The 17,060-nt window shown below is 35.7% G+C and overlaps 1 protein-coding gene across 5 annotated transcripts in view; it reads right to left on the reverse strand.

Moving 5' to 3' along the window:
* RALGAPA1 (Ral GTPase activating protein catalytic subunit alpha 1) overlaps positions 1 to 17,060 on the reverse strand; it is a 136,781-nt gene that overhangs the window by 22,273 nt on the left and 97,448 nt on the right. For all 5 annotated transcript variants that reach the window (XM_050898468.1, XM_050898469.1, XM_050898465.1 and 2 more), the window contains 2 exons: positions 11,434 to 11,592; positions 8,795 to 8,922 (listed from right to left, as the gene is read on the reverse strand). In XM_050898468.1, the coding sequence (XP_050754425.1) occupies positions 8,795 to 8,922; positions 11,434 to 11,592 (287 nt within the window). The remainder of the gene's footprint in view (positions 1 to 8,794; positions 8,923 to 11,433; positions 11,593 to 17,060) is intronic.

Raw genomic sequence — 17,060 nt, forward strand, 5'->3', positions numbered from 1 at the left:
ATTAGGGGTGAATTTATGACTAGAAAAGGATCAAATTAATAAACAATGCTGTCTTTTGCAACATAAAAATAGGGCTTAAATAGTTTCTTTCTTTAAATCTTAGAAACATCAGGAAAAATTGTTTAATCTTCCCTGCTTTTATTCACAGACTTCTGAGAGGTATCAAAGACATCTGTATGAATTTTAACACCTTAAGGGGGCAAGAGTCTTAACATTTTAACAAAGGGCTTTTGTTATCCAAAATGTTTAATTAATTAATAAGGTTAAGTAGGTAATAACAAAAAACCTGTCATTTTGTGTTATGTACAAAGCAATCAACTCTGCGTATGATTGAACTAGTTTACCTTTTTCATTCCAGTTTAAGGACTCCCAGCAAATTTTTGTTTAAAAGAGGTATCTATACACATTTAAAACACATTTTATAATGAGTGATTGCTCTCCTGACTTCCAGCTTACAACATACAAAATTTTCCTACCTCAAAAAGATGCAGTAACAAAGAACTCCCCTCCCTCAAGCGATCTGTACTGACAGATCCAAATTCAGAAGTTCTAGGAGGCTGATAAAGCACTTCACTGCTTTTCAGGGTAGCCCACTGACATCCTTTTATTCTAAAACAGAATGCCACCAGCATAAGCCTACCCATATTTTATACAGAAATCAGTAGAACTGATACTCCTCCTTCAGATGGGTAAATTCAATTTATGAAAGAATGTAGAAGTAAAAGCACCTAAATTTTTCTTAACAGTACAAAAAGATTTGAGCCTCCCCCATAATTATCTACAACATCAACAGAGCACTCAGCTCTTTATAAGTGCAATTATTAGTAGAAAATTGTATTACTAGAGTCAATCAGTTTTGTCTCATTTGATATTTTGCTTTTTTACCACTTTAAAGAGAGTCTCATGCATTTCACTAGGGAAGAGTAACTAATAAACAGAGCTGTACTACTAATTAAAAGCCAAGTTATAGATATCTTGTGATGAAAACAATATTATTGCCCTTAAACCCATGTGCTTACACTACACCTACCTCTTTAACAGGTGCTCCCAGCATCCCAGTTCCTATCTGCAGACAGTCCATAAGAAGAGGTAGAGACAGAAGAGCTACCTGGGGTAGAGAAGGCAGGTTCTGTGGGATTAGAAGCAAGGCAATTACTGAAGAAAATACATTTACCTGAACATGCACAAATCCAGAACAGCTGCTAAAGAAAAGTATGCATGTGTGTTTTGCAAAAAACCTCACAGGCTATATACATGAAAATATACTACATTACAACATAGCTTTCAAGCCTCACACTTCAATTTATTCCTCCTATTAAAAAGGCATGAAAACCAATTGAAATGATATGTATGTCTACATGAAAATGCAGTAAAAACAGCAGCTTGGGACACACATCTGCAAGTATTCCTCCAGCAGTTATTTGAAGTGTCTATATGACAAACACTAAAGCAAAAGTTTAAAAACCTATCACAAATGTTGGTTCAATCACTTGTCTCTAGTGGCTAAAATCAAAGGCATTTAAAGTGATGCTTTGGAATTATTCATTGCAAAACAATCCTATTCTTTCAACAGGTAACTAATAAATGATGGCTGAGAACAGGCTTGCACTACCCCTGAGGTCCAATTGTTACTCAGAACACTGCCTACTTCTGCTCCCTGGTGTTGCATTTTAACTCTAATTGCATGATCAAGCCAATAAATTGGACTCAGGGGACAAAAAAACCCTACAAAAGTACCTACCCTGACAAAACCAGAGGTTGCAAGAAAATGCACTTCAAATAGAAGTGAGGCAAGATGAGACAAGCGAAGGAGAGGTATCAAGGCTTGAAAGACAGTCATTAATACTGACAGATTACTGTAATTCTGGCTGTCAAGGTGATCGATTTAAGCAGCATATGCCAATCAATACTCTCCTCATTTACTGAGCAGCATGAGATATATAGTTAGGTAAGATGTCCCTAAGACAGGATTTCAAACCATACTTAACAAACATAAATAGCACAATTTATGCTTTGGAATCTTAGCTGTTTTTTTCATTTGACCTTTTTTTAATTGGGCAAACTTCAGTGTGATGTTATCCACACAAGAGTTACTTTAGACGATTCTATTATACCACATTGCCATCATGTATACAATTCCTTTACGTGAGACATTTCAAACTGTACCAAATTTCCATATAACATATTAAAACACTAATCTTGAATATGAACATTCTTAAATGCACCAGTTATTTAAGTATTGTGCATTTTGCTTTTTTTGCATTAGTGATTTGCCATTCTGAGTACTTTAGCCATCCATGGTTTACAAGAAACCAAATCTTCCTGGTATTTCCCCTGGAATTTTCCTTACAACAGTCTCTTCTTCTTCAAATATACTTGTGACATCAAAGGAAAATACATTCATTGGATGTATTAGTTCAGGGGAAAAATTCTATAAGGATAATAAAAATAGCTATTACTGTCATTGCATACCTGCAAGTAGACACACACACACATGCAGAAACGCACACACACACACACGACTCTATACAGAGATATAAAACTTTCCTCTTATATTTAGGTCTTCTTATAATGCACAGAGAACCTGTTACACGATTCCTTGAAACTGAAATACCGGAACAGTCCATTAAAACAGTCAGATACTTATAAATGCCTTGGAAATCTTCAGTTTTTCATGTTATACCATTGTATGTAGGCATTTAATTAATCACATTTTGAATTACTAAAAGATCAAGTGAGTTGTCAGCAGAACTAGGATTTGGAAGAACAGCAAAACTGAGCAAGTCGAAGTACAGGAAAGACTGAACATCGTATTCCCTATCTCATGATTCTTGCTTGAACTTGGAAAACAATTTCCATTGCTAAACAGTAAAATAGATTTTAGAAATAACTCTATTTTCTTCTGGAAAAAACAGCAGGGGTCATATGATGAACTTATCCATGGCTCTTACTTGAACTCATACCAGATAAGGCTACAATGGTATGATTCAGGGATGGGATAAATATTCACTGAAATCCTGAAATTGTCAATTATTTGTTGTAAAGCATATAGAGTAGTATCTAAAAAGTGTATCAAGCATTATTTTTAATGTCTGTTTCTTCTTACCTGTGATGACAGAAAAATCAGTAACAGGTGTGCTAAAACCTTATAAAAATGTCCTGTATCAAAATTGTATTGCCAGAAATATAGCAAAGTTTGCCAAGAATGTTGGCATATGGCAGTTCAGAAAAATTCTAAGCCAGAAGACATTAGAAGAGCAATTATAATGGCATGCATTATTCCTTTCACTATACTAAAATTAATTAGTGGCACTGTGAAAAATGAATTCGTGATACATATTTAAGGAGAGAGAGCACCCCTTATGCCTTTTCCATTTGATATACAGTTATCATTGATGCAGTATCACTGTATTCATTTTTTTCTTACAGATGCTTATGCATCTATAAGATAGAAAACTTACTGGACTTAGAGGAAGGGAAACTGGCATTGCCAAAAGCAGCACTTTCCAGCTTTAACATCTAAGTTTCTGTATTAGTGAGAAATCTCCAAAATCTTCACAAATTCCAGTTTGAAAATGTAAATCAAACAAATATTCCTTAATTAAATGAGACAAATGTGGCCAGAGAATCTGAAGAATACTTTTTGCTCACTCTATGTCACTAATAACACTTTCTTTTTAAAGATAAGCTTTCCAATGTCTGCAATTCTATCTTGAGGCAGATGATGGTCAAGCAGGCACAACAAACAGTGACACTACCAGTTCCAATAAAACCCTTTCTTGGGGCAGTTGAGTATCACATCAAGTAAGAAAGCTTCTTCTGAGCTATGAGTTTTTAATACAGAGGAAACTTTTAACAAACTACTCAAACACTTTATTTTATTCATAAAGAAGTTACTGTCTTGTCAGGTACCATATGGGGTTAATATCTTCCCTCTCTCTGGAAGACAACTGTCTAAAAAGGTTAGCTACAATACATCAAGTACCAGCTGCTTAGGAATACAATGTCAAAAAAAGATAGGGGAATGTAAATTTTCCAGTTTTGATAAAAAAGATTAATTTATCCAATCATTTAGATTAAGATTTATTCTATAATATTTTGTAGATGCAATAATTAAAATAGCATTATATTTTTGCTATTTAAATTAACCTGTTTCATATGACCAAAAAAAAAAAGAAATAAAAAAAAAGAAATGCCAATTCTTGCCATTAGGTCAAAGACTTCATAGATTATTATAAAGAAGTGAAAATTATGCTATGGTGATTATGGATAAAACGGTCATCTATATTCCAGGTGCTCTAAAATTTCAACAAATTTCAGATTTAAGAAATGCTAAATAGGATTTCTTACTCTGTGTCTAGCTACATATTAGGTAGCATCTTTTGGGAGGGGAATTCTACATAAGACAAAGGACGGTGTCTGAATTGCACTATCTGAAGTACAGATAGTTTGGAGTAATTGTTAACACTCCAAAATTTGTGTACAATGTGCAAAAAGTAACACTAGTTGTTTCACAATTGGAATTTCACTCCCACAAGGTTTCTAGTATTTTTCCTGTTTTGTTGCAATAATTTTAACAAGTTGGATCACTGAAGGCCTACTTGGCCTTCACTTGGCCTACTATGCCACGTAAAGAACATTATCTTGGTATACCTCTTGGCATCTGGCTAACATCTATTGTTTATTCAGGAAGTTCAAGTAAAATTTTATATCAAGCCACTCTTTCTATTCAAAATATTTAGTGTTGATCCATTTCCTACACATGGTAGATTCTGAATTCAGAATGTGACAAAGTGCTTGCTCTGAGATGCAAGCCATGAATAAAACTATTCCTATCAGGAATTTCAATGCAATTTAGTAAATAAAGAGTATTTAACAATCCCCTAAATATTGGCCTCTTTATTCTACATCATAGTGAAAACAACTGTTCTCAGCATTCAGTCCTGTTACTACACCTGCAGTTATGAGTCTTAGAAGTTCTCCTAGCATACGTGCTGCTGGAGTCTATTCAGGAGATAAGCATGTACTTCTTAAGACAACGACAAATGCAATAAGAAACACATCAGGTATGAGATAGAGAAGGGGGTACTGCTGCTTCATTAGCAAGACAATAGAAGTATTTTGTGTGTGTCACCTGCTACTGTGTGCACGTATGCTGCCTGTCGGTGAGGGGGTACTGTTACAAGCAAGCCAGGCCACCAAAAGATAGTGAGGGACTGCAGAATCCTTGAAGGGGAAACTAAAGCAAATTCCACAAATCAATGCAGAAACTCCATCCCAAATGGCAACATTCTCTTCATGCAGCTGCAGCAATGAATATGTCAAGCATCAAGTTAAAGCAGGATACCTGCCATGTGCGACTGATGTTTGCTGATAAATTTAATAAATTTTTAATCTTAAAATACTACAATATGGAAACGTATCATCATAGTATTCTGAGCAAAGAATAAAAACACAGAGCAGATGAAACCTTTAAAAACCATTAACAAAATCAAATCTTCGAAGTGTTTTACTATCTAAGTTTGCTATCAGAAGTGTCAAAATAACGTCAGAAAGAGGAAGGTGAGTGACAGACTATGTCAATCTCAGAAACCTACTTCAGACCGTACAATACATGCTCAAAGTCGGGACAGACTATAAAAGGGAGATGAGCAGAATTTCCTGTATCCATGCAACCATTATTATACTATTCACATGTACTACCCATTGCCACATCATGATTAACAGACTAGTGCAATAACGAAAAAGTTGCAATCAGGTTACATGAAGAGGACTGAATATCCCTGCTGATTACAAATGACAGCTGATTTTTTCAGTCAGGTCTGCACTTAGAAAATGCACTAACTCGGAGGATGGATAAGCCCTCCTTGGAAATAGGAGGGCCAAACTCAGTGCCACTTTCTTCACATCCCATACACAAGCAAATCAACACAGTCCTAGTTTAATTAAGAGTTTACCATCATCCATCACCACAAAGATCTACAATGTGACATTGTAAATATTCCTCAAAAATAGATAAACACAGACCTACATATATATCATCAACTCCACACTGAGTCAAAAGGTGCCCACCAAGTATTACACAGCACAGTGAAATGAACCACACACCTGCAGGCACGGAGTCATCCATACACTGATGCTGGCTTTGAAATTAACTATTTCTGCTGGTCTACTACGGTAAAAGGAGAGCTAATACAGAAGTGTAGGGCTTGAAGTGTGTTCTGTTTGACAGAAGTCTCAAGTATTCTTGTTCCCTCAAGATCCACATTCAACTGAACTTCTGCTAACCATCATCAAAGTTCCTAATAACTAACACTGCTCCAGTATATTAGATACTCATAAGTAAACAAACAAAAATTAATTTTGAGCAGATCACTTCATAATTCTCTTTCACTGACACTGTTGGTGCTGGACATGTCGGAAGCCTTGATTATCAGCTTCACTTTTCCAGCTGGGTCTCTACTTTTGGTGTACCTTCTAAAAAATAGCTTTTCTGTTCCTTTTTTCCTCCCTCTTTGAACATATTGTTTTCACCACTCTGAGCCCTCTTTTTCTTTGCTCCAGCAACACTCCAAACACAAGGAAAGACCACCTTGATCAATGAGTCCTGTCTTCAGCAAAAGACATTAAGTCTGGCGGGGTCTCCAGAAAAGCTATTTAACCACAGACCATAAAATACTCCTGCCCCCACGCCCTCCAGTCCACAACAAACTTAAAAGCCAGTAGTGAACTGCTACAGCCATAGCTAAAATATGCCAAAGGAAAAAAGCAGGAGACACTAAAGACAATCCTTGACGTCTTCAATTCCCCACTATTGCAGGAACATAATTAGATTCAATTTTCAAATATTCCTAGTTAACAGACCATGTCCATGTTACAGGAAACACCCACCAGTCTTTGCCATTCTTTTATGAGGGAAATTCCTTCTTGACCTCAAATCTGGCCATGGATTGAACACCAAGAGCATGACCATGACATTTTTCATCAAGAGTTTTTTAAACCACTGAGAGCTAGGCCAAACTTTGAGGTTTAATATTTTTTTGCTGTTCTCCACTGACACAACTGACTCCACCATAGCCTAATTCAAGCCAGGGAAGTTTGTAGTTTTTTTCTAATTTCATGCCAAGCAAACAGTTTTTAAAGAACTGCTCCCACTCCCATTTTAATTTTTAAAGTATTATACAAAGCACTGAATATAAGATACTCCAAGCCAGGTGGAAAAAGAATTCCACCAACTACTTAACAAAGCCGCCCTTTAACATCAGTGCTCAATCTACTGGTGCTTCATAAGCTTACCAAGTGACGATATGAAACCCACCAACCAATACCATCTAATATTAAATGTACATAATGCTTTCCAGTTATCATGCTAACCATATTAGGAGACAAATATCAACATTTTAATGGAGGCCACATTATGTCATAAATGACATGCAGTGCTTTGATGCATATAAAAAGTACAATTTGGAGAACTGAATTAAAAGTGAACGTGCAATACACAGCTCTTAGGAACTGGCCAATTCCTAGACATTGAGCTGGCAAGCTATGTCCAAGGAATTTATTACAACTTCCATATTCTGTAAAGAAGTTTAAACACACAAGTTTGTGGGATTTTTTGGTACTGAAAGTTTGCTATTTCAAAGTAAATTGTTTTCCAATTGCTCATCACTATACATCAATATAATGCTATAAGCCATCACTTTTCATAGTATAATGATGATAATACATTTTAAATTATTTGATTAAGCCACTTGAGTAATGACAAAAAGATCGGACCTTTCCAAACATAAAAATACAATGAATCAACATCTGTCATCTACAGAAATGGCACAAACGTCATTTAATGTGATCACATCAAACACCATCCATCATTCATCTGCAAATCCACTTCATCATATCTAATCCAAAACTCTATAAGTATTAACAGTCAGCCTTAGAAAAAACAGTATTTTAGCAACAATCTATCACGTGACAAATACAAGTATCTACAGCTTGGGTGGAAATTAAGCACAGAATTTCTTTTGGATCAAAATTTAAACTTATCTTTCAATTTATGAAATTAAAAAATAGTATGTTCTTGTTGATTTAACTAACAGGTATATAACAGAACTCAATCTTAAGAAGGGGAGAGGTATAAGTGACTGACTTACCTTATGTTTTTTAATTTCTGGTTGGTAAATCTATTCTTCCAAGAGCAGCCCTTTCAAAAACTACAATTTCAGTTCCAACAACAACAACAAAAAGATAACCTTTTCTGACATCTTTACAAAGACACTAACATCATTTTGACAACAAATTTGTATTCTGAGCTGAATAACAAAATCTGTATGACGAAAATGTAACAGATTTCTCATCTTGAAGGAAAGCAGCATTCATATCCTTCTTGGAACTAGAAAACAAAACTAAGTCACATTAATACTGGATAAATACTATCTTTAAGGAAAGAAAGATTATTAACACCATGACATTGCTATTTTAGAAAGTATACTCACAAAATGGTCATTAAAATAATTTTGTTAAGAAAAAGTGGTAAGTACATGTTATAAAACATTAGAAATAGGCAATTTTTCAGCACTGAATCTATTCACTTAATTAAAAAAAGCTGGTCTTCATCTGAATACTCTTCTATGGGTTTAAGTTTCCTAAAGGCACCATCACCATAAAAAAAAAAAAAGAAAATATTTTCCCTATATTAATCCGACAAAAATATAAGATGACAGAAAACATGAAGATCATATCTGCAGAACTGCAAGGGAATGTATATGCCTTGGAAACCATTTGAGTGAAAGGATACAAGTTTTGGTATAATGGTATTAATGATTTCAATGCACGGCTTGCATTTATAGCTGTTGCACGAACCATAATAGGAAGAATTTTTCCATTCACAATAGCACCATCAAAGAGTGGACCAAAAAATGGAACCTGAATAAAAAATTAAGAAATTCAACATAAAGCAAGATCTTAGCTATAACAATTAGCAATCAACATTAACAATAGAGCACTCAAATATATCTTTTTTTTTTTTCCTCCTCATTGCTAGATAATCAGACCAGTTATTGTGCTCCATGACAGACCTTTTCTCTTGTGGAAATATACAGCCATATAACTGCTTGATATCCTTGGTAACAGATAACACAGCATTTGAAGAAAATTAAGCAACCATTTGAATACTATGTCTCATCAAAGCTTATTTCCAACATTTGCTGCCAAAATCCTAGGAACAGTCATGCATATGATGTTAATGAGGTTGAAAGGCTAGATGACAATATTGTAGGTGGTAGTAAGCAAAAGGAATAATTACTCAAATTTTAAAATAATATTTATCATGGCTTTAGATATAACAGGTCCATAAGGACCAACTCAATGTGCAACTGTCATACAGTTACTGGTGGACCGACCCTCACCTTCCATTTTCTTTTCATCTTCTATCTGTTATTCTTCCTTTCTATGGTATCTATACAAATGAATTGTAAGCCCTTTACAGGACAAATCTGTGGTGAAAGTTTGGCCTCTTTGGACCCTAAGTGTAAAGCCTTATTTGTGAGATCAGTAGAAAACCTTGATGTTTAGTATAGGTAGCACCCAAAAGATTTACAGAACAGATGGATCTTGTTTTGGCATTACATTTTTCTCTAATCAATCATCACTTTGCAATTTGTCGTGGTTTAACCCCAGCTGGCAACTAAGCACCACGCAGCCACTCGCTCCCTCCCTCCACCCAGTGGGATGGGGGAGAGAATCGGAAAAAAACCCAACCTCATGGGCTGAGATAAAGACAGTTTAATAGGACAGAAAGGAAGGAAAATAATTATAAAGATAATAATAATAATAATAAAAATTACAATAATACTGCTAAAAAAATTAGAATATACAAAACAAGTGATGCACAATGCAATCGCTCACCACTTGCTGACTGATGCCCAGTTAGTTCCCGAGCAGTGATCCAACCCTCCCGGCCAACTCCCCCCAGTTTATATACTGGGCATGATGTCATATCGTATGGAATATTCCTTTGGCCAGTTTGGGTCAGCTGTCCTGGCTGTGTCCCCTCCCAACTTCTTGTGCCCCTCCAGCCTTCTTGCTGGCTGGGCATGAGAAGCTGAAAAGTCCTTGACTTAGTATAAACACTACTTAGCAACAACTAAAAACATCAGTGTGTTATCAACATTATTCTCATACTAAATCCAAAACATAACACTATACCAGCTACTAGGAAGAAAATTAACTCTATCCTAGCTGAAACCAGGACAAAGTAAAAAAAAAAAAAAAAGAAATTAAAACTCTATTAAGTATCTTCATTTCCTACACATGGGAATAAAGTTCTGAAGCTGCTAGCATAAAGCGTGTGAAGAACAGCAAAGTTTGTGCATCAGGTCAGCAAAGGGAGCAGAGTGTACACTAAATATTCTTCCTGCTAAGATGAAACCAATGCTGCAAAAGAATTTTAGATCGCTGTATTACTTTTGCCATCAGTCATTTAATGTAGTTTTGAGAATACTGAAATCTGATTGCAGGCACTTCTTTTTTCACATACAAGGACCTCTTGTTGGACTAACAACAATCCCTGCTCTCAGCAGTTTTCTTTTTCCTTCTTAACCTGCACACTCCCAATAATACAACTCTTTGTTCTTAAAGTATTAAAAGAAAGAATATACATATGAATTAAAAACATAAGTAACCCAGTAATAACAAGACCATGTACTGGGTATCATTTCATGCCTATCATCAGATAGAGGCAGTCATCATACAGAGGGAATCCTATTTCTGTCATACCTCATTATTAATATTAGTGCTTCTAGAAAAAAAATTAATATTTAAAGTATAGAAATTCATGGCAAGTGACATCACACAGAAATTATGCAGTACTAACACTCATGACTACTTTTACTCACTCAGTGTTCGCTACCCTAAACCACTGTTTTAGGAACAAGGCCAGCACAGACATTTGAGGAACAGTCATTAGAAAGAGTGTGTGTTCACGTGCCTAAGAGCTGAATGGTCTTGCTTTGCTGACTTAATCTCCAAATTCTTGTGTGGAGTCAAGGAGAAAGTGAAAACTAGCTTTGAGAAGAAGAAAGGGAAATATGACAGGGATGGAGAAAGCTGGAGCAGACTATTATTCAACTACCACAGTCACGCATCAAATTTGATAAAAAAGTTTATCTTAATATTTAAATGATTATGCAGAATATTATAGCTTTGTTTCCAGTTTATGATGTTAGCAGATATGCTTGACAGGATCAGGCCTTTGCAATTTCAAGTTTACTACGTATTGTACTTACCGAGCTTTTCCTCCTACCACCACTGCAATTGTCAATGTTAAAGACATATCGCCTTGTTGGATCAATCTAGTATATCAAAACCTCAGATTCTAAACAAAACTCAGTTCATATTAAACATACGAAGGAAACACAAAAGAAGAAAAACCCTTACCTCAGGCTTTTTCATGATCTGGATACTGAACATATGGTTTTTCATGGGATAGATAACTATAAGAACATCACCAAATTCTGTTGGAATTATTCCTCTTCTATAATCTCGAGTATGCTCTGACCAGACAATGTGTACTTCATCATTTCCTAAATGTCTTAGCTGGAAAAGCAGGGATAAAAACCCATCAGTTCAAATATATTCTATAGCCATACAGCTATACTAAATGCTCATATTTCAAAAGGACAAACTCACTAAAAAGAAATGAAGAAAAATGAATAAAGTTACACTATAGTTCTCTTACAATTTCAATGACAGGATTAGTTCACAGTATTGGTTTGTGCTATAGATTTTTATACATTGGTGCCAATGTCTTTTTAAATTAACAGATATGTCAATATCTGTTTTCTACTGAAATCTGAAATTTTGTTGATATCTCAAGAATGCAGAGTGATTGAATCTGATTTACTAAAATGCCTTCAAGATTGCCATCACTGACAGGCAGAGAATTACTAAATTCTATATGAACTTTTAAAGTATATGAATGAACATCTGTTTAAAAGTGACTTATCTGAGCAGTCTTTAACCTCATCATTCTAGCCAAATTCCAAACTGGCTACTACAAACAAAAAGCTTTTAAAGGAGAATAGTTACTGCATTTTCCATAGCCCCTAGATTAACTAAACTAAATGCTCATTTCCCACGAAACCTGTATACCTGCGTAAAAATAACACCTCACCCCCAAAAAACCCCAAATGGCTCTTGATTTGGCTCAGAATGGCCAAATGGGTTCCTCAAAATCCATGCTGTATCCTCAGTTGTAATCATATAACTAGATTAAGGAATATCTTGAACACTTTGGAATTATCTGCACCGAAGCTCCAAAATGCTCCTTCTGCTAAACATTACCATCTGATAAACAAATGCTAACATCATGGAGAGAGGCTTTATGTATATTGATCAAATACATTCAGATTATTAAACGAGAGTTTCTTTCCAGTAAGGGCTATTTCTGAAAATTCAAGCTGGAATCTCGTTTCTTCCTCCTTGTGCATCACCAGTTATAGCTGACAATTGCCTTCACCCACAGTTTTCAGTTTGTTTGCACAGCTTTAGGTAGGTAGAATTTGTCAAATAATCACCTTGATGTTATTCAAAGGACAGCACTGTGACCTGCTGTTAACAGGTAACATGCAGATACTAATCTGAGCACTTACAAGAAGTTATTGTATATAAAAAGGCAACAATTTTCTGTACTCATTTTCAGAACATAACTGCACTTTAAATAAAACCAAAACATAAATACAGTCAGCAGAGAAATTTCATTGCAAGTATTCACTTGCTCGTATTACAAAACCTCCTGGAATGCTACCTTCGTCTTATCTGAAGGTTTATACTGGTTGTCAGCAGCAGACTTAAAAAAAAAAAAAAAAGGAAGAAGGAAAAAAAGAAGTTGCCTCTGCTCGTCTCTGCTAGCTTTAAATTGCATCAAACTGAAAAACAGTGTTGTATTTCTGTAAGAAAAGGATTTTCTTCAGTGTTGGACTGGACAAAGGACAGACGGCATCAATACCCTACATCTTGTCTGATGCTCAACAAGTCATTTGTTTTGCCTGGACCAGATCATACATACATCTAATCTACAATGACTGCAGTTCCTTTGAAGTGAGCTGTTCTTGCCTCTTTTGTAGATGGCTGAATTATTTTGAACAACACTTACTTAGGGATGCTCTTGTGCCAACCATAAATCCAGCCCAACAAAAGAATTGGTTATAACAACATTCACTATGCTGAGTTTTATTTGACTAGATTAGAACAAAACCAGGCAGCAACCTGAATGACTGATGTGCAACACACAAACACCAGCTGCAGAAACCTTGGATGACACTTAACAATGACGAATGTCATAAAAGACAACTAACTGTGGAATTGTTCTGAGGGCCTAAACCTCTCCTACATTCCTCGGTGAAGTGACAGTCAAACTATCTGTTGAAATATGACAATGACAGAAGGGTATGAGGGACTGATGAGCCCACACTTAGAAGCAAGTGAAAAGCTCAGGGAGGATGAGGGTCCCTAACCAAAGAGAGAGCAAGAGGCAAATCAGTTTAGATGTGAAATCTGGTGGAACGTGAAAAAACTACATGATCCTAGATTGAGGGATGGCCATCTGGTGCACTGACTGAACTGAACTCATTGAAATGACTGCCAAAAAGCAGAACTAGGGCTGATACACTGCATCGTTCCTAATTCAGCAATATTGAACTGCTTACTAGAAGAATTAGCCCTCCTTCACTTACCATCTTTGGACTCAAAGACAACAAACTCATACACTGTTAGAAACAAGGGACGGTGACAGTGTATATGCCAAATAAATGGCTTTAAAATCCAAAACACATAGAGAGTTTACATAGTGCAGCTTCTTGAGGACATCACTGCCTCTGAATTTCATTTATCAAAGATTGTCCCTGGGTACCTGTTACTGATACCTGCAGCTAATCAAACAGGACATCAGTTCTTGCACTTCTGTGAAAGCTACCCAGATGGAGCATCACTACTGATGCATGCTTTCACATCAGACTGACACAGATTTTGGTGTGATAAAAGTGTATTGTGTGGTTATTTCAGGAGGAGGACTACTGACAAGGGACACATATTTTTGGATGCCAAGTGTACTGAAGCCATTAGTGACTTTTCTCTCCAATTTCAAAGTTTGCTTTATACCCTCTTTGAGGTGTGAGGATACATTCCAGGCTAAAAGCACTAACTTCTACAGAGGAAAAAGAAAATGCATCAAATTATTTCAAGGAGTTCCAAGTCCTGTCAGGTGTATTTCACCTCATGATTACACCAAGAATGATTTGGCAAAGATCCAGTTTGAGTAAAGTACAGAATGGCATCTCTGTGACATATAATGGATTGAGAGTCAAAATCAGATGGTTCAAGTAGGTGGATGATGGTATAAACTGTGAATGGTGGTTTATAACAAGATGTAAAGTACTCAAGATCAAAACTTTGATCAATGCCTTGTTTCCATTATAGGAGGTAGAAGACTGACAAAAATAACAGACAAGTAAACAAGACTGAGTGTTGCTGATTTCATCTTTATGTTTGGAGAATAATTAAGTTCTGGATAAGTCATTCTGTTCCTTTTTCAAGAGAAGATCAGACGAAGCTCTCACACTAACATAGTGCTCTTTATTGCTTCTTTCAGATGTCTTCACCATCATCAGCAAGCAAAGCTTATGAGAAAGCTTGAATGGTGGTAACCTGACTCATCAAGACCACGTGATTCATGGAAGAGATCCAGTACCTGAAATTGTCTTAAAAAGCTTTCCAAGGTCTGCTAGGTTTTGCATAAACTTTTTAGAAAGAAGAATTTCAGTTTTTCATCTTCATTTTTCAGTTCCCTATTGAAGGACCTTGAAATTGAGCAGTGCTCCATGACAAAGCTCTCCTGCAAGCACAGCAAACATTTGGAGAATCCATCATTCACATAATTATTATACCACAGGAGAGCCAGAGCCTGACCTCTTTCAACTTTAATCTGGATTCTTTATGTCTTTATATTGAATTGCAAGCATCCCAGAATTCAGTGTCCTGGACCCAAGCGGGACAAAGATACTGAGCTACAACCACCTCTGCTCATTGAAAGCTAAAGGACAGACAGCAACAGTTTCCCAAGAAGAAGGTGTGGTCCCAATGTTATCTAACAGAATCAGATTTGGTGCACACAGGTGACAAGACTGAAATCTGTGTCAATGGTTACTCAAAACTCACTACCAGTTGTGTAAGTCACTACATCTTCACACTCATTTCCTGACCTTGTCCTCCTAAATTTACAACTTTGTATGTGCATAAATCACAGTAAGCAAAACAAAGTGCAAATCCTTATTAGAGATGTATGGCACAGCAATAATATAAATAATAAAAATATCTAAAATAATGTTATACTTCAGGTAACCAGTAATACACTATAGCTGAAACACCTGGAACTATAGGTTACACACCAATATTCTAAAAACACTAAATATTGCATAAATGCAGATCAACTGTTCTAGAGAGTTTGTTATCTAAGCATAAGGCAAGACACAAAATGGAGATGGACAAATGCAAAGAAACTGTAAAAAGGCGTTAAAGATTAGAAAAATGTCTTTTATAGCAGCATTCTTCAAGAATGAAAGTGTCAAGGCCAGGGAAAGGAAGGCTCGGCAATCAAAACAACAGTTTAGGACATAGTCGATAAATTTTAAATGTGTGTATGGAAAGGTTATGTTGCAAGAAATGCTACGTAGAAAAGAGAACAGAGTCTTAAGCACAGACCGAATGTAAGAATCCAGAAAGTGGACCAAATTAAAGATGATTTCAGGCTACGGGCACAAGTGACAGGCACAATGGTCATGTTATCCGTGGTGATCCAGAAAGGTGGCAATGAGAAAGAGATTAAGAGCTCTGTTTCAGCCATTTTAAACCTGAGCTGTCGGGAAGACAGCCCTGAGGATATGTCAGAGACAAACAGATTTTTTTAGGCTTGCTTTGAAACTCTACTCCATTAAAACAAATATATAAAAATGACCGACTGTTAGGTTACCTGAAATTTCAAATTTAACTCAAAATACTTTAAAATATTCTTACTCTATAGCCATCATCATGTGTCAGCTCTCCTAATACATTTATGTTAACTGAATACAAAAGAAACGTGAAATAAATATAACCAGGAGGGATGATCAAATCTAATTTTGATACATTAGTGTCATATGCTGTACATGTTACAATAGCAGCCAGACTTAATACTAAGCTGCAGGCTATACTGAAATTTCCAAATGGCAGATTGTTCTAAGTGATACCAAGTATAATTGAAGTAATAAACGATAGTAAAAGCAAAGCACACTGTCAGGAAGAATTTAAGTATTTACTTTTTAAAATTAAATGAGTTAGGTTTGGAAAGGCAAGACAACTGAAATAATGCAGGGCTCAATTTACAGAAAATTCCTTTTATTTATCTGTTGCATTAACCCTTGAACTCTTGCCAAAATTACTGTAATTTCTTATACCCACTTACCTAAAGGAGGGAGAAAAAAGGCTATTATATTTTCTTATGATACAACAGCTAGCCCCAACTTTTTTCTTCTTCAAAAATGAAAGTGTTCATTATAAAAAGAACAGAAGGAGCAGAAACATCTGAAGCAATGGCTTAATGCAGCTACTTTTGCCCATTAAATGTAAAGCAGCACTGCTGTCTACAGCATATGCACCCTCTAGTTGAATTTTTCACAAAACTTTGTTTCAACTACTATGGTGTGTTTAGTTGCATTTTTTTTTTAAAGCAACATCTGTATTTAATTGTAACTCCAAAAAAATGTTGTACTAATAATTTACATCTATAAACCTTCAAGTTCCCAATACATGTTAATACCACAATAAAAAACCCTAGCTATAAATAATGGGAGCTATAAATCTTTTATGTGGTTAGGATGATATCACACATAACTTAGAATCATGTAATACACCCAAATTAGTATTCCAATCATTAACAACATTACTACTTTTTATTTACATATCTTGTGTATAATATTCTCACCTACAATGCCTTCACTCCTTTATCAGGCTAAGGAAGGAGGAGCTAGACA

This window comes from Gymnogyps californianus, chromosome 5, assembly GCF_018139145.2.
Source record: "Gymnogyps californianus isolate 813 chromosome 5, ASM1813914v2, whole genome shotgun sequence".
NCBI lineage: Eukaryota > Metazoa > Chordata > Aves > Accipitriformes > Cathartidae > Gymnogyps > Gymnogyps californianus.